Source organism: Echiichthys vipera, assembly GCF_963691815.1.
Source record: "Echiichthys vipera genome assembly, chromosome: 6".
NCBI classification, from domain to species: domain Eukaryota; kingdom Metazoa; phylum Chordata; class Actinopteri; order Perciformes; family Trachinidae; genus Echiichthys; species Echiichthys vipera.
Genome location: NC_139831.1, coordinates 12,616,768 through 12,640,001, shown reverse-complemented (window position 1 = coordinate 12,640,001; position 23,234 = coordinate 12,616,768). Strand labels below are relative to the sequence as shown.

The 23,234-nt window shown below is 40.2% G+C and overlaps 1 protein-coding gene across 4 annotated transcripts in view; it reads left to right on the top strand.

Annotated features, from left to right (window-relative positions):
* The window catches only part of fam13b (family with sequence similarity 13 member B), a 71,398-nt gene that overhangs the window by 36,428 nt on the left and 11,736 nt on the right, over positions 1-23,234 (top strand). For 3 of the 4 annotated variants that reach the window (XM_083915183.1, XM_083915180.1, XM_083915181.1), the window contains exons 7-15: positions 869-996; positions 13,426-13,470; positions 16,944-17,039; positions 17,539-17,686; positions 19,786-19,883; positions 21,177-21,234; positions 21,530-21,659; positions 22,143-22,214; positions 22,823-23,099. In XM_083915183.1, coding sequence (XP_083771309.1) covers positions 869-996; positions 13,426-13,470; positions 16,944-17,039; positions 17,539-17,686; positions 19,786-19,883; positions 21,177-21,234; positions 21,530-21,659; positions 22,143-22,214; positions 22,823-23,099 — 1,052 coding nt within the window. The remainder of the gene's footprint in view (positions 1-868; positions 997-13,425; positions 13,471-16,943; positions 17,040-17,538; positions 17,687-19,785; positions 19,884-21,176; positions 21,235-21,529; positions 21,660-22,142; positions 22,215-22,822; positions 23,100-23,234) is intronic. The other variant, XM_083915182.1, reaches the window with a different exon arrangement.

Below are 23,234 nucleotides of genomic sequence, written 5' to 3'. Positions count from 1 at the left end.
CCGACACATTTACATCAGTCTAACAATTAATAAAGTAAACAAATGCAGTATCAATAAAGTTTTCATCCATGTCAAGCAGTAAAATAGTTTTACTAGTGTATCATGGTGGGACTAATTTTCTTTATTACATTATTTGTAATGTGGCTTGGGTACATTGCTTAGTCAACACGGTCAAAGCAGCTCCGGTGGGAGAGCAGAGCTGTGTTTCAAACGTAAGATAGCTGATATACCTGTTGGAATAAACACCACAGTCCTCTACTCTGAAGTTGCAGAGTTTCCGCTGGTAACAGAAAAGGAAGCTAGTCATTACTGGACAATCAGTTCACAGTGTAAGAACCATAAAGAGAAGAAGAGGGAGTAAGATAAATATTTACATTAAAAAAAAAAAAAAAATCAGCAATGATACAAACAAAACCATGTGATTTTTAGTCATATTCTTATCTTATCTCACCTATTTTTGATCCTGAACATGTCTCATGTTGGTGGAGAATTGAAATTGAGAGTACGTTTATGAAATAAAAAATATATCATGAAATACTTCATCTTACACTTTGTGTGTTGATCAGAGTTGTGATTAAAGGATTGAGTAGGCCGCAGAAGATATTCAGATTTCAAATTGGTCTGCAGAGTTCTTAAGGAAACCCTACTATACAGAAACAGTTCATATCAAGAAACTAAAATTTACAACTAAACTAAATAACAATGAGGAGGGAAATAACTAAACAAACTATTTCAGGTGTTGAACTGTGGTAATCTCTCACCGTAAACCTTTTACTTATGATTAACGAAGTCCTCAAATGTTGTGTTCTCTTCATACATGCATTACTTTAATGGTAACCTTTTGCGTCCTCTGTATTTCTGTTTTCAGATCACAGAGCTGTTAGATGATGAGAAGTGCGAGGCTGAATGTGAAGAGCTGCCTCAGGACGGAGAGGAGGGTCCTGCCTCCTCTGACTCACCACAACACACACACACTGATGAAAGCCCCACAGCCAGGTGAGACGTAACTACTTTATCTTATATTATCAGAGAAGACTGTTAATTACATTACATTTCTTGGGTCATCCCAGATTGAGGATGACATATTGAAAGAGGGTATTGATATGGGTATGGATTTAAAAACCATGGCATTGCAGTGACAAAGTATTTAGTTAATTATCTGCTGTTTTTCTTACTCTGATTTATACAGATTTTATTTGGTGTATCGTGGACAAGTTAAGGAAACATCCAATCACTGTGTTATAGCATTCATATATCTCTAAACTTTTCAAGAGGTTTCCTACATTTAGAGGTTGTTTACTTAATGATACATTTAGGTGATTTTAAGACCCTTTTATCAGTAGTTTAGCTCGGGCTAATACTATTGGCTGCCTATTTTGGACAGCATTTTCCTCCCCTTCCGCTACCCCTGCTCTCTATTTTGCAAGAGCTCATCACTACATCCGGGGCTTAGCGTCACCCAAGTTGATTTTTTATTGGTTTAAGGGAATACGAACAGGCCAGAATGTTTTCTTTTCCCCTTCCAGAATGATAAGCAGTGCAGCCAGACTTCTCTCCAGTGCTGACACAGCGCTGTTGTCAGGCTCTGCGAGAAAAGAGGATATGGTGCCCACCGATTAGTGCTGTACGGCTGTTGTATTTGTCTGTTATTGTCTGTGATCAATAAGCCATAAATAAGCTTGTCGGCTAGGGTCACCTCACCTGATGAAATTTTTAGCTACTGTAGTGTAAATACTCTAAATGTTCTATGGCTTTTGTCAGGGATCTCCAGAAGGTGCTGGGAAGTAGTAACAGGCAATCTGACAACATGTCAGTTGTCTGTTAACTAGCTGTGACTTTTTACATGTAAATTTTATAATAGATGTAATCTTTACATATATACTTCATAGATTCAAATTCCGACACACCAGTTATTCCAAAAAATTGCTCTACAAAGAGGTCTCCACATTTGAGTCATCTGCTTTAATGTCAGTCAGTGGACTCACGTCATGGGAATACAATCATCTAAAACGTTTGTTAATTCATTTTCACGGTCACAGCAGTTTCCATTTGGTCACATTAAAAGATGCAGAGCTTGTGTTCTGACCTACTGATGTTCTGTAGCTGGTGATCAACCAGAAGACAAAGGACTGACAGACACACAAACACACACGCACACACACACACACACACACACACACACACACACACACACACACACACACACACACACACACACACACACACACACACGCTCCCTCCAGACTGAGTTCAATCCCCCTGCAGGAACATGCCAATCTTCTCAGGTTCTTCTGATCTGCTGATCTCCCTTAAGTTGATTATTGCGCACTCGTCTCTGACTTCTGTATATAGACACCTACACATTTTATCACCTGTACCCTTAATCTCAAGCATATATCTAAAGGGAGCAGTGAGAGTGTATCAGTTAGTAGTGCACAAAGGCGATGATAATGCAATTTTTTTGTACATTAGATTTAATCGAAGAATGGCCAATTAAAAAGAACAAACTCAAAAACTGGAACGCGAAGTACAGCTTTAGTCATTCTGTTTGAAGCAAAATATCACTTTATTATGTCTTCAGTTTAGAGGACAGAACAATACAGTGTTTTGACTGAGCCAGGGGTGTGCTGTGCAGATAAACTCAAGTCAGGACAGAACACAAAGGAAGTGAGTAAGTAAAGATTTATTTATAGAGCACTTTTTCTAAACAATAGTTGCTTCACAATTAAAGAATTTAGCTTGGAATATCAAACAGACAGGACCAGTAACAAACATTAGCCTGGAAACGAGACAAATCTGCCAAACACTTGTTTTATTTGCTCTGCCAAAAACATCTGGCCCCTCACCCATTCAGACACATTTCCAGTAACTCGAGGTTGTACAGACCAATCACAACCATTTATCTCATGTGGGGTGAGTTTAAGCTGATGACTGACGGCATCACTGTCCAGTCTGCAGGTATGTCCAGCACAGTTTACAACGCCAAAATGTTTTCAGAAACACATTATAGTGTCCTGTTTAGTTGCAATTTGAGAAAGTTTGTGACCCAGCCGCCATTGTTATTCACAGACCAAACATGTTCATGGCTCTGGTTGGTTGTAGGTCTATCCAGTTGCGTGCAGAGACTCTGCACCGTTGATAACGCCCTTTGGATGATATATTACATACTGCTGCACATAAAACCTGTCTTCGTTCACCACTGGGGAACTGAATTGTCCTAGTTGCTCAGTAGCTCACTACCTTACTTAGATAAAGACAAAGCTGTAAAGCAGCAGTGTAGGACAATAAATCAGTCTGCTCTGATTCTTTACAGCACTCACAGGGCTCTGCCTGTGTGTCAAGGTCATGTTGGGAGTCGTGTCCCACTGGCCTTTAAGATGATTATAGACGGTAATCCATAATCCTCATACATACACACACAGAGTTTCTTACACTCATGTTCACATGGATAGCAGTGCTCCGGACACAGACTGTGTGACAGTTCTAACTGAACCAATTTCTGATAAATGAATGACTAGATAAAAATCTTCACAGTTATAGACTGCGGTCGCAGCTAATCCAGTTTATATGGCAATAGCATCACTTAACTGAGCCAGTCAAATCCATTGTTTACTGGATGTAAACAGATCATTGAAGAGAACAACAGCGTAAGAACAGCGTAAGACAGTCATAAGAGAGATGAGAGCATTGAGAGCAACCGACCCAGCTATTTTCTGGCTGTTCTGTCGTTAACCTCCACTGCTGAAAACATTCCTGCTCAGTTTAATTGCAAGTGGCATTTAGTTTCATTAACATTACCACAAAAAAGATAGTGCTCCAGTTTGTTTACATGGATACAGGGGCTACGGGCAGCTTCCTGTGAGGGACAACTTCGTCACGACTGTGTGCCCTTATTTGCAATCATTTACGTGTGCGTGTGTGCGTGCGTGCATGCGTGCGTGCGTGCGTGCGTGCGTGCGTGTGTGTGTGTGTGTGCGTGCGTGCGCTACTGGAGAAAGGTTTTAGGTGGCAGCTGTTGTCCAATTAGTACTAAAAGCTTTAATGATTGTTGAAGAAGATGTAGGGGGGGTTACGTGCCGCAAATTATTTAAATTAAATGATGCCATACAGACTGTTTGTATGTTTAAGTCTCAAGTGATTGTTTTAGTTAGTATTAATTCTTTTTTAGCCTGCAACCATCATCCCTGTGACCCCGTCTAACCTTAGTGTCTGGTCTGAGGGATTATTACTGTATTTGTAGACCCCAGAGTGGGCGGCCTCCACCACAAAGCCATTTAAATAATGTAGGCCCAGAGCTTAAAGGCTACATCTGTTTAAACTGCTAAGGATATCAAGCACTCTTGACTTCAAAGCACTTAGTCCCATTGCTCCTCTGACGTAAAATTGAAGAATGTCTTTTTTTGTGTGAAAACCTACTTATTTCCGTTACACTTCCACATGTAACAAACTGCGCCTAAAGCTCAGTAATTGAAGCACAACCTACACAGAGGATCAGTTATTAAATTGTGGAGAAGCTATACTGATAATGTTGTGATCCTTTGGACATGCGCCAAAGAGTGGCCTAGGTAACAGTCTTTCAACCTCAGTTTAAACAAAATTACACATGTGCATTTTTTTTACTCAAAAATGATTGACTGTTTAGAGAATAGCTCACTGTTTCATCAGTTGTTCTCTGACACATAACTGGTTGTATCAGCTCTGAAATAGAGAGAAAGTTTCCAACTCGTGACTCAACATTCACTCTGGCTGAGTTGTTTGTCTAGCCCTTGACAGACAGGAAGGTCTGTCCTCTGTGGCTGTTGCAGATCTCCTTTAATAGACTCTTACAGCCAACACACACACTTTACATGCTGACAGCCTCTGCCCATTTCAAATCTATATATAATCCCTGGTATTTCTCTTCTGATCTCTCTGCTTCCCCTGTTCCTACTTCCCTCCTCCTGTACCCTGCTTATATCCTCTCTCTGTGGAAAGTCTTTTTCATGAGGCTGAAGAAGAGGGCTCTTGGGATGCACTCCTGGCCCCGGTGAGGAGGAGGAGCAGGAGGGAGGGAAGGATTAATAAAGGGAACGGAGAATCAGAGGGCAGAGAAGGGCTGTGACGGAGTAAGGAAAGGGTGGCGAATTGGAAAGTATCCTTACATGTGAACGCTTTATTGATTTTCAGTCTTCATGAAAACGCAATATCAGAGGGAAAGGTCAACAGTTTTTAAACACACTATAAAACACTTGCCTTCAATTTTGTCCCTGAGTTCCTAGTTACAAGGATCACACTGTCCTGGCATGACTGACGTATGTACCATCTCGTGTTGCAGATAACCAGTCTTGTACTGAACTCTCGATGAATAACCCCCCATGAGATTTTCTTCCTGTTATTTTTATGTGGCTGTGAAAGTGATGTATCGCCCGCTGTGGCACTACACAGTGATGGAGAGCTGTTATTTCTGTTTGTGGAAACAATGCACATGTGTACACCTACACAAAACAAACAGAGACGCAGATATATGTATACTCATTTCTTCTAGGTCAAGTGTATTTCTTTTTTTTCTTTCTGTGGGGACCATCTGATGATTCATGCACATACAGAAACCCTTAATGTTTGTAAAGTTGCCTTTAGGCTTACCTTGCACAGCAGCTGAATTCTCGCAATAGCATGAGATCAAGCAAGAATTGCGGGTCACACGGAAATCCTGCTTGTCAAGTAATGCGTTTGTGTTTAGAACGAAAGTGACTGGCCAATCAGCATCTTGTGAGGAGCTACTGGCATTTGAGGGGGGAGCGGGGGGTTGATATTATTATTTAATTTGCGCCTTTATTAGAAAGTGAAAGACAGAAATGCAGGGAGAGAGAGAGGGACTGATGCAGCAAAGGGCTGCAGGTCAGATTCAAACCCCAAAGACTCTGACTACCAGTTCAGGCAGAGGTCACCCCTTTAACATATATATTTTGACCAAAATATTGTGCAAAATATTAAAAGTTTCAACATTTTTATCATTTAAATACGTTCTCCTAAATTGTCCAGTTTAAGCTCTGTTCTATGGTGAAATTAATTTTATGCGCACAGAAAATAATTCATCAAAATTTAGGATTAGGATCTGACAAACATTTTCTGAAACTCATGCAAGTCAGCACAAATCGCACAGCACAGCGAAATTGTAGTTTGGTTGGTTATTCTGTTATAAATGATTGCCTTTTGACAGCTAATCTAATTTTGTAGTGTCCCTGTATGCAGGGAGAGCTATTAAAGCAGTGCCTCTGCATACTGTATAGCACATACTGTATGTTAACATTGCATAGTAAAGTATAAAGTAAAGATGACAAACTGTTTAATTCAACAGTTTATTATCTATATTACGATTAGATATTTTAAGAGGTCCTCCCTCTCTTTCCTTCAGTTTGTCTCACGTCATGTCCTCCTTTTCCTGCCTCCCTCACCCTTCACTTCATGATTGTGTCCTAGGTGCCTGCACTGGGCACAATGTGCAACATGATATACTAACTGACCTAGATAGCACCACTCACCACGTGTGCTATCAGTTCTCACCCACAGTCCTAGTACAGCTGTCCTATCTGGCTCTCTAAGAGCACTCACGTCCCTAAATCATCACGGAAAAAGATTTTATTTTGATTATCAGCCAACATTCTGCTGCTGAACCCTCCTTATGTCAACACGTTGCCGCTGTAGTTTAAGTTAAAGTTTGAGATTAGGGTTTAAGCCAAACCAATAAAAGTACCAGGAAGGACAAATCAACACCAAATTAAGATAGATGTAGTTGATGATTAATAGAATAATAGTCATTCTGTTTGTCCTTGAGGAATTTCTGTAATGCCGTAGAGTTTAGAAAAGTGTGACCCTATCTAAAAATAAACTCTTTGAGGAAGTCAGGGGCTGTTGGGGTATTTTACAAATCAGTCACTTTTAAACACACTTACAGTACACACTACATTATACCACAGTGTATTTTTCTTACTTACTTTTTACTTAGTTTCACGTATTTGTTGTATTGCATTGTAATTTATATTGTACTATTTCTGACTGGTTGGCAGGTTGAAAAATGGTCTACCTGGATGCCTCATAGATTCAGTCAGTGGTTGACACATTTTTTATAAATTGGTGCATTAAATACAAATTAACTGTACAGAATATCAGGACACCTTGTGGTGTATTATTGCTTAACTACCTCACTGTTTGGTTTTTCAAAGACAAACAATCAGCAGCAACATTGTATCTGGCTCCCGATCAGACAAAGCTTCCAAGAATTGAATTGAAGTACCACTAAACCTTGCTGGAATCTATTGTGCGTTTATTTTACTCTTGTATAGTATTGACTTATTTGTTTGTATAATATTAACCTTTCATCAGAAGTTCACTCATTTGTATTCAGATATTCTTTCAGCATGATGTATGTTCCAGACTTCAAGTTTATTTAGAGGGCATGATGCCACTAAGGCTCAAGGGCAAAGACGCTTTAAGTGTACTTACTAATGTATAAATCTCATCTAGCCTCTTCGAGTTAGATGCTAAACATCTCTGAAAGCCATGATTCGCATCTTAAATTGTTAGAATTTCTTTTGATAAAACAGACTTATCTTATCTTGTTCCCAGCAAAATGTCGCTTGTTAGTATTTTATCAAGGCCCTTTCTAGTGCTTGGTAAAAGCCTTGTTTAATCTCCAGTATGATATCCTTTCTTACTTCGATTTGAACAAATTGAGTATCTTAAGTCTCGTCAGAGAAACATTATAACCTAGTTTCCTTGGGAGTGACGTGTGAGTGCTTTAATTCTTTCGTGATTATCTTTACAGTCCATGAAGGCCTTACATTATCACACATACAGCGTAGACACAGATACAACTGTGAAATGCCTATTTTAAACAATCTATCACATTTCAGTGCCAGTCTCACTGTTTTCTCTGTTGCTGTTTTCCTCCCTCCTTCTTCCCTCTCTTTTTTTACTCTGCTTAGCTCATGTAGCACTATCACTTGTATCCTGTCGTCACCAATAAAGTAAATTTTTCTGAGCAGCTGCTTTTACAAAAGGCTCATAGAGGTTGATATAAAAGACACAGGTGTGTGTTTCTGTGATTATGTGCATTTTGGCCTGTGTGTGCGCACACTATTACACAGCCCACTGGTCCAGTTTTAATAACTGCTGAGTTTATAGTCACCACTGAGTGGATCAAAAAAATTAAACTTCCCTCCCCTTTCTGCCTCGTTATTGGCTCCCAGAAATCTTTCCCTTTTAACGATTGGCTCCCAACTTTAGCCCCTCCCATCACATTGGTCCTCCCGGGGGTTGTTGCCTGGTTACATCAGAAGCTCATATATTTGAGCAGAGCTCTGGATGTTTACTGCAGCACTTGTGCAGACTGAGACAACCTCACACACACACTCTCCTTGAAGAACACACACGCACACACATACACCAGTTCAGAGGACGCCACAGAATGCACCCTGGCTCTGCTGCTAAACCTACTGCTACTTACACTGATACCTCAAAGTGCGCAACTGGGACAACCAACCCACTGGTTACAAGGCCGACCTACAGACCGACCTGATACTGACGGAGAAGAAATCTGAAGGAGAGACTGAGATTTCAGAGCTTAACAGCTGGATACTGCTCCTGCAGGACATGTGTCAAGTGGTTAACAGACAAAAAGAGAAAACCGACAGAAATCGTGCTGAGTTTGGTTAAAAGTCAAGCCGACTTCTCCGCAGGAAGAACAATAAAAAACAGAACGTAACCTACAGTGCGTTGCTGACTGCATCGAGCAGAAGAAGAAGAGACACAACAGAAAAACTGACAAACAGCCTACCAGACATATGTGACAGCCTTCACACTAAAACAACTTCGGGCAAATCAAAACTGAAAGGAAAAAGGACAAAACACACAGCTGGGAAAATGAGAATGGCCTGTGACATTCTGCTGCAGAGGTAAACACATGGGTTATGTAACTCTTCTTGTCTGACATGGATAGATGGATGGATGGATGGATGGATGAATGGAGCAAATATGTTTTGGATGTGAGTTAGATAAATGAATGAACACTGGAGGGTGAAAGGGTGGAAAAAAGGCAGGAAATTGGATGAATGGAGTGGAGTGATTAACACAAAAATTGTGGGGATAAAGAGAAAGCTAATCGTATAAACCAACTTCTGAACACTGGAATGCATTATTGGAAAGCTTCATGTTGAGTGATGTAACACATTATGAATGGGGGGAAATGAGATTGTATTGTGTTTTCTTGCTCATTGTTTTGTTACCAGGCAGAGATGAAAGTATAGAGAGGAGAGGAAGTGTTTGTCTTTCCTTGTACAGGAATAGAAAAAAAGCAGATGAAGAGAAAGGGGTTATAGCATGTATTGTGTTATGCAATCGATGTTTTAAGAAAGCAGGGATGTCTGGCTGAGAATGTGTCAGCATTTTGCTACATAGAGTGGCAGAAAATGGCTTTTTTTAATAAGCATTTTCTCATAAAAATATACCATTTTAATCTATCATCAAAATACTTTAAGAAGCTTTTAGCAATTAATTTGTTTGTTTTTATTTAGATAATATGTGAACAGAAAGTAGTCACACTGGAGACACTGGAGCTAGAGAAAATGTGATACTGTATGAATGTCTGTGTTTTATCTTACTGTGTTTACAGTTGACATACACATTGAATGTCATTTTGGACTGTTAGTTTGGATTTCACCTTGTTGTCTTGGAAATTTTGATTTTTTTCATGTCTTTTTTTTTTTTACATTTGATGGACCAAATATTGAATCTTAATAACAGAAAAAAACAAAACACAGATTAATTGATAGGTAACAAAGGTTGCATTTTCTTTTTTAATCTGTAGAATTGTAGAATAATTTATATATTTTTCCGAAAGACAGGAATTTTATGTGGCGGCAGAAACCGTAATAACCTTTGACAGAAACTCAGACATGCACACACATTGTTTATTGATATAAATCTTCCAGTTATATGCGTCCTCAGGCAGTGCCAAAAACAATTTAAGTGCATAGCTAAGTTGAATTAGCTCCTTGTGACACTGCAAGACAAATGATTAATGAAAGGAGGGTTGAGGAGGTAGAGAGCGGCTGTGGAGGATTTGTTGAGTCAACTAAACAAAATAGATGATTCTCCTCAGATGGCCAGATGTCTGTCAAAAGTAAAAAATGAATGAAGGAAAACTGCACCGGTCACTTAGTGCAAAGCAATTGATGAAAACAAACAAATGAGCAGAAAACCAAACACGGATCTTAAATTATTGCCTTGGTCAGCATTTGAGTTGTTTGAATGGACACATCTGTAATAGAGTTTCTTGGCTCAAGAAATGAAGCCCTATAAATGTTTACTGTTTCAGAGGCAGCAAGTAGAAGTGTGTGTGTGTGTGTTGGAAGCAGGTTGCTAGCCAAAGTGAATTGTCGTCTTGTGCATGCTGACATACGTGTGATGTAAATTTATGTGTGTGGGTAGATGCATAGACTGCAGCAGTTTGTAGCACCTCACAGCCAGAGCAGAGCAGAGTCAGGTTTGCTGACAACAGCACCTCTGTGGAATCACGACTAACCTCACACACACACACCCTTTATATCGTGCCACCGGAATAATTGTCATAAATAATGTAAGGATCCATCATTAGCCCTTTTCCTGGTTGCACTCGGCACTGACGACACAAAGTGCCACTGTTGTCATTTAATGCTGTTAATTTAACGCAGCAAACAAAACCACAGTCATTCAGAGATGTTTTGGTTGTTGAGTCGCTCAGTCAGCTGAGACGAGACCACTGATACCACAGCACAGCATTTCAGCTCTGCAATAAATACGGTGTGAAACTGATACTCTTGGCCTATATATGTGATCTGTAGTATTTAGTGCATACATTTAGGTCAGATAGTAATTCACACAATCAGTAACCAAAAAAGCAATAGGACGAAGGCCAAGGTTTAATATATATGTGGTTCATAACCCAGTATATCCTCATTATGAAGGGGGGGGGGGGGGTACTCAAAATTTCGTCCTTAATTATTTTATATTTTAAGGTTTTTTGAAACTCCAGTCCAGTGTTTTTAAATACACAATATTGTACAATACCCGTACTGCAGTAATTGGTTAAATATTAACGCTCTTTATTATTCCGATAGATTTTTTCTGAAGTTTAACTATAGTGTCTATATTTGATTTGTATGCATTTCCGAAAACCTCAACACAGCATGAAATATATGGTTTAATAAGTTGACAGAAAGTTTACTTTCTATTGAAATAAAATGTATCAGTCAGCCCCAAACCAGAGAGATTTTTCCTGCTGTGATCAGACTGCAGATTAGCCTGTTGGGATCTGAGTGGAGTTGTTTCAGTTTTCTACTCTCCACCAGGATTTAATTGATAAAGGAGTTGGTGAAATAAAAAAGTTAACTAATTACAAGTGAAATCTTTAAATCTAATGTTAAATCAAATAAAGTCAATGATAATTTGCATCTCTCTGATATAGGCAGATGAAAAATAGCAGTCGTCACCGCTGAATTTAGATTTGAAAACTAGCAGACCGTTTCTTTGTTTCTGGACGTTATCAAATACACCCTGGAGTACACTTCTACATTACTGCTGCCAGGTGAGGAGTTGAACCACTGGAGGTCAGCAAAAACAAGATTTTCAGTAGGTGTTAAGTTATGCTTTAAAGAGCAAAAGATGCATTGCAATTGCCCCTACATTTTCTTGTGTATATAGTTTTGTCACAGCAATGACCAGTGGATTGTTCATTACTTAAATGTTATATATTTTTAGGAAATGATGTTGATAGTAAGGGTCAATGGCAATGGTAGATACAAGTATTGTTAAAAGTTAATAAATGGTGTGTAAGATAGTGTGTGAAATGGACAATCTGTCATGTGCCTAAACCAAAAGTGCTTTGGAAGATAAACTGTTCCTTTCTGTCCTTGTGGTTTAACGCATGTTCGTTACTATGATAGCTGGTAAAGGAAACTTTTCACCTCAAGGCATTATCAAAACCTCTTAAAATCTACTTTCCACTACATCTGTCCTTTCTGCCATTCATGGTGTCCTTGGCGGGAAAGAAAGGCTCTATAAAGGCTATCATGTAATGGTCCCGTAGGGCTCAACTGACGCTGATAGAAATGTTATCTCTGCTGCTTAGGGAGCTCGAGGAGGGCAGAAACACCCTAAAGGCCGCAACAACGGTTTTACTTCAAGTCTTCAGGGGTAAAATGGTGTAGGATCAGATTCGATCTTTGCTACCTAAGGCACATTGAGATTATGTAACGTCCTTGAGGACCCTACCAAGGATCTATTGTTAGTGATGCAGCCACCCAGCGCCGGCCCTGTGGGCACAACTCAGCAGGAGAGCCTGAGCTGTCAGATGTTATCAGTGCTTCGAAGGAACAGTCACTGCTGTAGAGAGCCTGCAGGGTGCGTCCCTCTAAAAAGGGCAGTTCTCAATGCTGACTAAGAAGAAGGGGAGTTGAGTTTAAAGACCGGTAAGCCGGTAAGAATCGAGTGTGGAGGAGATGAAAGAGGAAAGAAACACTGGAAAAAGGTGCACTTGAGAAAATGGTAGAGATGATTTTCAAAAAATATTTTTGTATAAAGCGTGATGAGGTGGAATGAGAGAAAGGGATAAAGAGGTAGGCGATTAAAAAAATCAATAAAATGGTATGTAAATAGAAAGAAAAAGTGTGTGCGTGTGTGTGTCACAGACAACATATAGCCACACAAAAAGGTTGTGTAACGTCAGCTGCTGTTTTTCTAATTAGATAAGTTTGACTCGCACACAATATGAGATACACACATGCACTTGGGCATAATGCGAACGACCTTATGTGTGGTGGAGGGGGTTGTTAACGAACACATCTGAGCTGCCTCCCTGTTTCATGCCACACACACACACTTCCTTGCTTATGGAGGAACACTGAGGAACAAATGAGTTGACACACAACCTTCTATCTGATCAGCAGGGTTTAGAGAGCTCTGTAGCCTAAATAACAATCTGCCCACCCAGAGTGGCGCCAGTGACTGAAACTTTGGCACAGGGGATCTTAGATTAGAAGACAACTGCAGTGAGAACATGAACTCATTATGCTGACTTGACTTAATTTCATTCTTTTTCCCTTCTGAACTCTTGGCACTTTGTCTCTGGCTCTTATTCTAATACACAGACAACGCACACACACACACACACACACACACACACACACACACACACACACACACACACACACACACACACATACACACATACACACATACATACATACATACATTATGCACAGCTGTGTGCATGGTTCTCGTCATTCCTGTTTTGACTCTTGCTGCCCGACAACCTCCCAAGGTCATTTCATGTCAGTATGGGGAGAGAGTTGAGGAGTACGGGATGTTCTAACCATGGTGTCCTGTCTCTCTCTTTGTCTCTCTTTACAGCTCCCACCTCTCCCCGATATCCATCCTGCCTGCTGACTCTGCTGAGTAAGTACACACACACACAAACACACACAAACACATTCTCACCAGTAATTTATTCACTAATGATAATGTACATAGGCACTTCTGTATGTACAAAAACTGTACTACTACAGGCATCACCTAAAACTCCAGCCCCAGTAAGACACTGTAATCAGAACAGTCATTTTATGTTCATCTTAAAGCAAACAGTTACATTTTATGAAGAGGATGATAGAAAAAAACAGTAAGAGAAGGGCCCTCTTCTCAAGGGGCAGATAAAATAACAGAAGTTGAGAAAGAAGAAGTGTAGACATAGCTGAGAAGAGTTTGGAGAAAGGTAAGAGGTTAAGAGGAAGTAATGAGGAGGAAAAAGGAAAGCCGTCCTTGTGTTTTTCTAAACTAAAGCATTTTGCACAGCTCTGTGCTTCTAGAGCCCCAAGGACATGAACTCAGCAATCACATGACTGTCAGGCCTCTGCCTCTTCACTGCATGACTTGAAAATAGAATAAAATCATTTTCTATGGTGCTATACATTTTATGAGACGAGATGTCTTAGGGCTCAGGAATAACACGTAATAACACAATTCAATTCATCAATAAAAAAACAACAAGCAAATGAATCCTACCACAATGTTTCAGAAATAAAGCTTCCAATAATGGAGAATACTTATCTACTTATCTTCCTAGCTAGCAGGGTAAAACGTGTCACTTGAATTTCATTCTCCAGAAGAGACTATCTTCTAGCTGTCATGCGAGTACATTAAATCTTAGCACATTTCCAAAAATCCATTAGACGACTGCAAGGGTCTTGGTTGCATAGACCGTCTTGTGTCTCCGAGTTTGATTAATGTCTCCACTTTACTCTGGCTAACAGGATGGGTTCAAAAGGCTTCTCCTCTGTTGGGAGTCATGGAAGGATTTATATAATAATAATATAATCAGCGAAAACACACAGTGCTTCTCTTGACTGCGAGAGAGGCTGCAAGAGCATCATCTTTTACTGCTGGTGTTTGTATGTGGAAGTAACTGCATTTGTGTGATGGATGATTATTATTAGTAGAACTACGGTTAAAGGTTGAGTTGCTGTTGCCGTCAAAGGCGGGCTCGTAGTCCAGTGAAATGAGGCACAGTTTGTGGGCTGATCGTTTTATGTCTTACTTTATTTGACCTCAGCCCAACACTTTTATGTGGCTGTGCATTTGAAGCCCAAACACAGTTAGGTTCCAGCCTTAATTCATCAATTTAAAATCTTGTACCTTTGTTGATGTTGAGAGGTTTTATACACCGAACACGCCCAGTGTGATCTAGCAAATTTAATACAAGAGTGGAGATGTTAAATAGTATATACAGTAGGGTTGCAACTAATGATAACTGTCATTATCGATTTTATTTTTCTTGATTAATTAATTGTTTGGTCTATAGGGTGACAAATGTCAATTAATGTAACCCAGAGCTCAAGATAATGTCCTCAAATGCTTTGTTGTTTCTCCGCAACTAAACAATATATTTAGTTTACTTCAGTTTACTACCTGGTTTCAGAGAATTTTGACTTTTTTTTTCTTTAAAGAAATTACTCATACTGATGAATTGAGAGTCAAAATAGTTGCTGATTAGTTTAACAGTGGACAACAAATCGATTAATCTGTTAATCCCTAATATAAAGTGTATGTTAAGAATAAAAAAAACGAGTTAGGAACATAGATAAAAACGTGGTGTGGAGAAGTGTGAATAGAACTGGGAATGTCTTTTTTCTTACAAGGTCTTTAACCTGTTTTTGCTGTCTCAGCTGGATGAGACAGCAAAAACAAACAAAGCTAACAGCCTGCAAGAGGCCAGAATAAATGAGGGAAGGATACTTTATGATCACACACACACGCAAACGTGGTCGAACAAATTAAATAAAGTCTCAGTAGAGCCTGTGGATTAACCGCCACATGTCGGTGTGGAAAAGGTCAGAGTGTGACTGCTGTTGTTACCTTTTATAGGCCGTAATGTCCTCTGTTCCTCCCTGTCTTCTAGTTTAAGTATTATTAATCCTTTCAGAACTCAACCAGGTTTTTGACCTAATAAAGACTTGTTGAATAGCCCAGAAAAGAAACAATTTCAGTGATTGTTGGGCTCTCAAAAGGTGTTTCATTATTCACTTTCAGGAAATGTCTTTTACAGTACATACCGCACAAGACGATACATACATTAGTTTGTAATTTAAAGCTCCAGTCGTTAATTGGTTAGTAGAGGTCTTTCTATTAATTAAAAGAGGCGGATGACAGGTAGGATTATGTGAGAAGGCTTATATGTTGTTCCAGAGATGAAGGTTTAAACCTGCTCATCATTATTAGTTCTTGACAAATCTGTAAACAAAGGTCTAAATTAAATGAGTGATAATTCACTAAGCCTATTGGATTCAGTATAACTGGAGAAAAGAGCAAATCAATTAATCAGACGTAGACAAAATTCAGTAATTGACCATGATGGAGGGCATTTCACATCATTGAACCCCATTGGATTTGTGTCAGATTTTATAACATGTATTATTACAAAGGTGTTATTTGTTATCTATGTAGAATTTATTAATGGCACTAATTTCTCTATTTAGTAGAAGCAAATGGCTTTGCAACATTAACTGAATTGTATTATTAATCTATATCAGATGCTCCACAGGTTGAAGAGTTGGTGCTCTCATTATGGTCATAACTGTTATTGAAGCATTAAAGCTTGATTGTTTGAAAACTACCCTTATGTGAATCAACCATCCTGATACATGCAGGCACCCATATTGAGTCCAAAACCAGAGTTGAATTTGGGACTGCTCATTTATGTGGATATTTGTGTTGGCTGTGGTGGAATTTTTTCAGCCATGCAGTCCCATTACTGCTCAAAAAAACGGGAAAACATGGTCACAGGTCCAGAGTAGTTCAGTTAACCCAGGCACCTTAAACCTTTGGCTTTGGTCCTGTGTAGACACAATCCAAGGTAAACTGAGCTGTTAGTTTATCCTCACTCCTCATAATACTGTAGTTGAACTAAACTCATTCCAGTTGAGGAAACAGGCTTCATCATTACTCAGTATTTGACATGCTTTTAAACACAGACTGCAATTGCCTAAGTTACCAAAAGTGGGGCTGCCTCAAAGAAAACTCACTTTTAGCTGTCGATGTCCACTGGGGTCCCCCTATTAAACTAAATACTGAATTTAAGGTGTCACAAAATCCTTTTAACCTGTCTGTTTGTTTGAAGCTAGGACACACCATAGAATGTAGTAAAATGCTCTTTTTTAGTCAAACTTAGAGATATTTTTCCGCTGGATGGTGCAAAGCATGTATCCAGTGGAATTGCACTTTGTGGCGGATCACCTCCGCTGCTATGCTCCACGAGGGGTTTCCGCCACAGAGGGAAGCCAAACGCCATTTGTCTGCCCACACTGCCATGACACATCCCTTTAATGCATCATCACGCACAGTAAAACAAAATGTTTTTTTTGTGTGTGTTTTCACAGGATAATCCAGCGAACCATCAGGGCTGCAGTTGAGCACCATTTCTTTGAACTAAAAACCTCCATCGATCAAGATCTTAGCAACTATGACAGCCAGGGGTGAGACACACACACACTCACACACAAACACACACACATTTACATTCATACACATACAGCACATACACAAACATGAAAACCAATTACAATTGGATCAAGTATAAGAATATATACACACTAAACTTCTGTGCAGCAAAACAACCGATGTACTGCTTCTCTCCTTCATGCACCTGCTCGTAGAAACATACGTTACACAGATTCATCAGAAGTTGGAAGTGACATCAGATGACTTTAAAGAACCATATTTGTCATAGTGAACATTATGTACAAAGGCACAAAGCCAGCCAGATGGTTCAGGTTACCAGTAGCTGACAGCTGTGATGTTAATTAGCAATGTTGATGGGAGCAGCTGTTCAGTCACCTCTAAGACAAAACAACATGCCTGGGAGTTTTACACTGCATACTGAAATAGGCATAGTTATGTCCGCATGCACTCACACCATAAAGGCAGAGTGGCAGTATTAAGTTATTATTTTAGTAAGATTCTTTTGTTTGCCAGGGTGAGTCCCAGTGAGCCTGCAGACCAGGGTTGCCATGGCGACGAGGAGCAACAAACTGACCCTGAGGACAGTCCCTGCGACACAGAAGGGGAGACCCCACTCACTGAAGCCAAGCAGCACATACAACAAAGCCGGAAAGACATGCAGGTCAGTTTGAGACAAAGAAACACACTCACACACACGTCAATGTTTTAGGTTGCACCCTAATAGACATCAAACACACACACAAATCTGAGAAACAGCACAGAGTCATCCTTATTTCACACAATAGAGCTTTCCCTCAAGAATATACAGACCCCCACCAGTTGCTGTGTGGGTTGGAAGCATATTTCTCATATTTAACCTCCTTCCTGCCTCAGTCAGTTCATTCCAAGGCTGAATGTTTGATATTATCAGCACAGTCCATCTTTGTTCGGCTCTGATTGCTACATAGCTGGAATTCTGTCAGGGTAGCAAGCAGTGACGACAACAGATCGGTTTTAAAAATGTTCACACAGATTAATGAATACGCTGAGACACAGAGGCAGTGTTTTGTTCATACTGACTTATAGTCACGAGAGAATGACATGAGGCCGAAACATACTTGAAAAAAAGTGCTGCTCAGTGTGAAAGTGATGAAAAATGTCACATGTCAAAACACTGGGGGAGGCAACACTGACCAATCCGAGCAGACTGGGCTTTTTCGGGAAGGTGCCTTCAAGAGAGAGGCACTAAAATAGAGCGTTTCAGACAGAGGGTGAATATTTGGACAGACAGTATGAAAAAAAATGATGTGTTGATGAACAATAAACATGTAAACATGTTCTGGTAGAAACCTGAAATACAAGTAGGAACCTGAAAATGAGCATAATTTGGGACCTTTAATTGTGCCACCTGTACATCTGTAATCCATCCCAGTGTTTCTCTTCATGTCTAATATTTGCCACGAGGGAGAGGTATTTTGCACTTCATATATCCATATACCATATATCTATTCAGCAAGAGTCATATACATTTGTGAAATCAACTCAACTCCCCTTTAGCCTCAGTGGCTCTTGTGCCAAGAATCATTTTAGCGTCCAGACGGAAGGAGAGATTTGAGGAGCAGACAACATGGCTGACAGAGTGAGATGTGTCATGGGGCTGATGAGAAACCTGCCGCCCCTTTAAACAATAATCTGAGTCTTTAAATGGATCAGCCACGAACCGAAGAATGATAACCCATATGTGCCAAACTATAAAACATACACACCATTTACTCTCTTAATGTAACTGTTCTAATACCGGTGTGACATATGCTTTATGTCCAAGAGGACTTTCAGTCATCATCCACAGAATCAAGTGCCATCACAACTCCTCTTTTCTGGAAAGCACAAACACTCCAGCGTGGAAGTTAGAGCCTTAAGTCATCAATAACACGACAGTATTAGTTATGTTATGTGTATAATGTGGTATTATGGCATATATATATATTTTATTTTTTTAAACCTTGTTTCCTCGTCATGTATAGATGTAGTCTTAATGTATGGTAATGTGCAGGGGCCTCATTTAAATATGTATTTGTGGAGAGATTTCTACCATTTAAGACAAAGCACAACAACCCTGTGTTCCCTAATACTCAAAGGACGTGAACATGATGATGCGGGTAGTTTTTTAGGAGCAGAGATGCACCTGCTTATGTGAGATTCCTTTTTGTTTCCATTCTTACCCATTCATGTCTCTCTGCTTTACTACTTTTGCTAATTATTAGATTTCCATTCATTAAATCAATCAAATTACCGTAATCGTAAGCCCCTTCCACACAGCCTGTTCGTTGCGGGGCTGTTGTACCTTTATTAGCATCTGGTTGAATGGTACGGAGCTGACAATGGGGGTAGTCACAGAGCCGCAACAGCATTGAGCTGACATCTGCTTGGGTGGTAATGATGTATAATTCGACTCACAGGAGGGTCAAAAAATAATGAAGCAGCATTCAGAGTAGCCTAAGTTATTGATAACTTACGGAAACATGGCATGCAATAGCCCGCCGTCTCTTCTTCTCTTTTCTCTCTTTCCGTCTCTCAAACACACGTGTGGGTGCCACAACACTGCAGTCCGTCTCTGTCCTTCTCTCTACTGACAGTTGTGCTACTATAACACATAAAGTTGGCATTTTATGCGTCGGGTCGGCTTGCACACACTCAATGCTTTTTTGCTTCCTTCATTGCGGCGCTGTTGCAGAATCTCTGTGTGAAAAGGGCTATAAAGTCTTGGTGTTGTTGTCCCAGAATTCATTGGACTCTGGTGCCACCCTGGAGGAGAGCTTGGGAATGGACCTGGATGCAGAGGCTGTCATAGATGCTGAAAACAACATCAACACTGCCAGGTGAGCACTTTGCTTCCAAGTCTTTATTTCATAGATTTTTGAGCTGTGAACTGAATGATACGACTGCACTGTGAGGAAACAGACAATACTGGTGTTAATATTCGTGGGTTGAAAATGGCTCAACATGCCTCCTACTGTTTTAAATCAGCCCTAGTCTTGGAAGTCCAATGCTGAGGTAGACTCGACCAGTTTGGGTTGTCTCTGTGTCATCAAATTTTAGAAAGTTAACTCCTTTTATCTGAGCTGGGCAGACCCCCTAGCCTTGCCCTCACTCTGCCCCCCCTGAGCGTTTTGCACACTTTTTTTTTTTCAAATCAAATTTTAGTTAGTTGTCAGAGTGAAATCAAAGTATAAAGACCAGAATTTCAATATTTTATTTTTAATTTGTACAAGGTTGATAGACGCGTGTGCTTCGTGTAGCCTAGTGCCTTGTGAATTCTTCTTTAACGCATGCACTGATCACTTGACACCACCCATTTACAAATCATTTTGACATGCAGTCTCAGCTGAAGCTGATTTTTACGCTGAAACAGACCGTTATTATCTCTCTCTCTCTCTCTCTCTCTCTCTCTCTCTCTCTCTCTCTCTCTCTCTCACACACACACACTGCATGCTCGTGTAGTTGTACACATCACACATCATATTGTATGATGCCTCCAGCTTGTGTTAATGTGCTGTGGTCATATGGAACGCAGCATAAAATTATAAAAAATGGTTGGGCCAGGTGCTTAAATGCTTCTCTCTGCTTTAAACGATCAATAAACACGGCTTTTAGTTTTTGGTTTAGATTTCAATTGTAACAAATGCAGGATTTTCCAACAGTTGAAGCAGCAGCTTTATGAGGTTCTCACACATTAATCATCCATGATGTGGAAAGGCTTTTAGTTGTGTGTAGTTGTAGTTGTGACTCTTCCTCAGCTGTTGTTCAGATCTGCCAGACACCAACAATGTCTCAGGAAGACTCCAAATAAGGTCGGAGGATTAAGACTAAAGTACTCTGGGATCTCCAAGTTATCATCATTAAATCGTTCTGGGGAGGGTTGGTCCAAAAATGGTTTTGATTTTTCTCAAAACCAAAGAGTTCCCAGGTCTTTGAGGTGACTTTGTTTGATGTTTGCACATGAAGACTGTTCAGGCTCTAGATTTATTTATACAGCAACAACTAACAAATCAGTACTAGATATTTGAGCAAAAATATCTAAAAGGTATGACCTCTAAAAATACAATGTGGGATTTTATGGGAGTGTTTTCTTTCACCTTACTCACCTCAGTTATTTTTTTTAATGTTTTCAGGCAGGACAATCAACCCTATGACAACATGGAGCAGACTCAGACAGACACCATAAGCTGTGTAAGTAGCAATAAGTGGAAATGTATGTGTCTCTTCTGCCACTAAAATGGTTTCTGCATTGATTTTCTTTCAAAAAGCCTTTTAAATTTAAATTCAATTACAAGCACAGGAGAGTCATTTGTCAAAATATTACTTCCGGTTTTTGTTACAGTAACTGTCTCCCTATATCTCTTTCCTTCCTTTGCTCGCTTTTAAGTAAATCGTCTTTCACGCTCCCTTTATTTTCAATTATTTATTTCTTTTTTTTCTTCATTCCCTCCTACCCTGATTTACTTTTCCCTTTCTCTTCCTCCAGGATTCTGGTTCATGTCGATGTGATCAGAACGCCAACACCAGCAAGACCAACAGAAACCACCTGTCGCCATGCCAACCACACTCTGACCACAACCCCCACCTCCAACTCTTCCCCGACAACCAGTGGGAAGGTAGGAGTCATTGTATTAGAGGAGGAATAGTGGCACAGTAAAACAGACCCTTCCCATGGTTCTCTGTTTTTATGTGATTTACTTATTTAGGTACAAAACATTCTGAATAAAAGGAAAAACCTGTTAGAAGAGAGAGATTTATATCCAACATCGTTCCAAAATGATTATTTCTCTTATTGAGCAAAATACAGTTATTCTCCCTTATCTATCTGTTTGATTTTAGATTAAAAGTCAGTTATATAAAGCGCTCAAACTTAAAAGTCCTCAGTATATTTAATCTCATTCACCAGTTTTCGTCCCTAATTCTTTTAAATATTAGGTAAATATCTGGTATGACTCCACTGACTGAATGAATGTTGGAGCGTGAAGTTGTTTTGAATGATTGACCTCTCTCGTCTCTTCCTGTCCCTCCTCCTCCGTCTTCTTCTTCTATTTCTTCTTCTTCTCTCCTACCTCCCTCTTTTCCTCCTTCCATCCAAACAGCGTCACACCCCTCCCATCTCCACCTCCCTCCCATAGACTTCTCATGTATGCATCTGCAAAAAGAAGGCCACGGTAAGTAGTTACATATCTACCCACCCAACCACCAGCTTCCTTCTCCTCCATTTCATCCTTTCCTGCTGCTTGCTGGTTTGGACACAGTACCGGAAACTTAATCAATATATTGTGAAAGTTTAAAGTTGGCTTGTGTGATTCTGATTTAAAAAAATACTCCTGCATGTGAAACACTCTTCTAACACGGCTGGTGGACTTCATCTTTGCTCACTGGGCAGCTTGACCAGGACACCTTTCTTCTCTGAAAATGCTTTTACCCCTGAATCTGCTTCTCTGTTTCTCACCCTGGTCTCGTGATCGTCAGTCCCTCCTTCCCCTTTTTTCCCTCTTGACTCAGCTCATTAGCATAGCGCTGACAGTCAAGACACCATTAATGAGGCAAAGACTGACTCAGCAGGGTATCGAAGAAGAAAATTAATTTCTTGTTGAATAATTCCGCTCAACAGTCCCCTCCCAGGCAGCTTCCGCGTGCATCTTATTGATATGTGTAAATACTCTTGTTATCATGCATTAATTATTATATTTGTTTTTTTCTCTCCGTCCTTTCTTGACCTCCCATGACTTCCTCTGACTCTCTCCTCTCTTTGTTTCTGTCCTCTTCCCTCCAGACCCCGTCCCCGCTTTCAAATCCTGGCAGGAAGACAGTGAGAGTGGAGAGGCACAGCTCTCCCCACTGGCCGGCCGCATGCTTCCTCTCCCACTGCTCCCCCTGGAGGAGGATGGCGAGGAGGAGGAGGAGGAGGAGGGAGGGCAGGACGCCTCCCCCTCCTCTTCCCGCTCCCACCCTCACCTCCTGGCACGGCGCTTTCTCGATTTCGGAGCGCACGGTGCCCAGCGATTTCTCCAGCAGGACTTGGACACCACCTCACCCACCAAAGCACAGAGGTACGATGAGGTGCAGACATCCAGCTGCAGCTGACTCACTGCTACTACATTCTGTTTGTGGGATTAAAGTCACTCACGCTCATTTTACTCCAAGTCAGAGCAGAAATATGTCAGATTTTTCCGCAGCTCATTCAT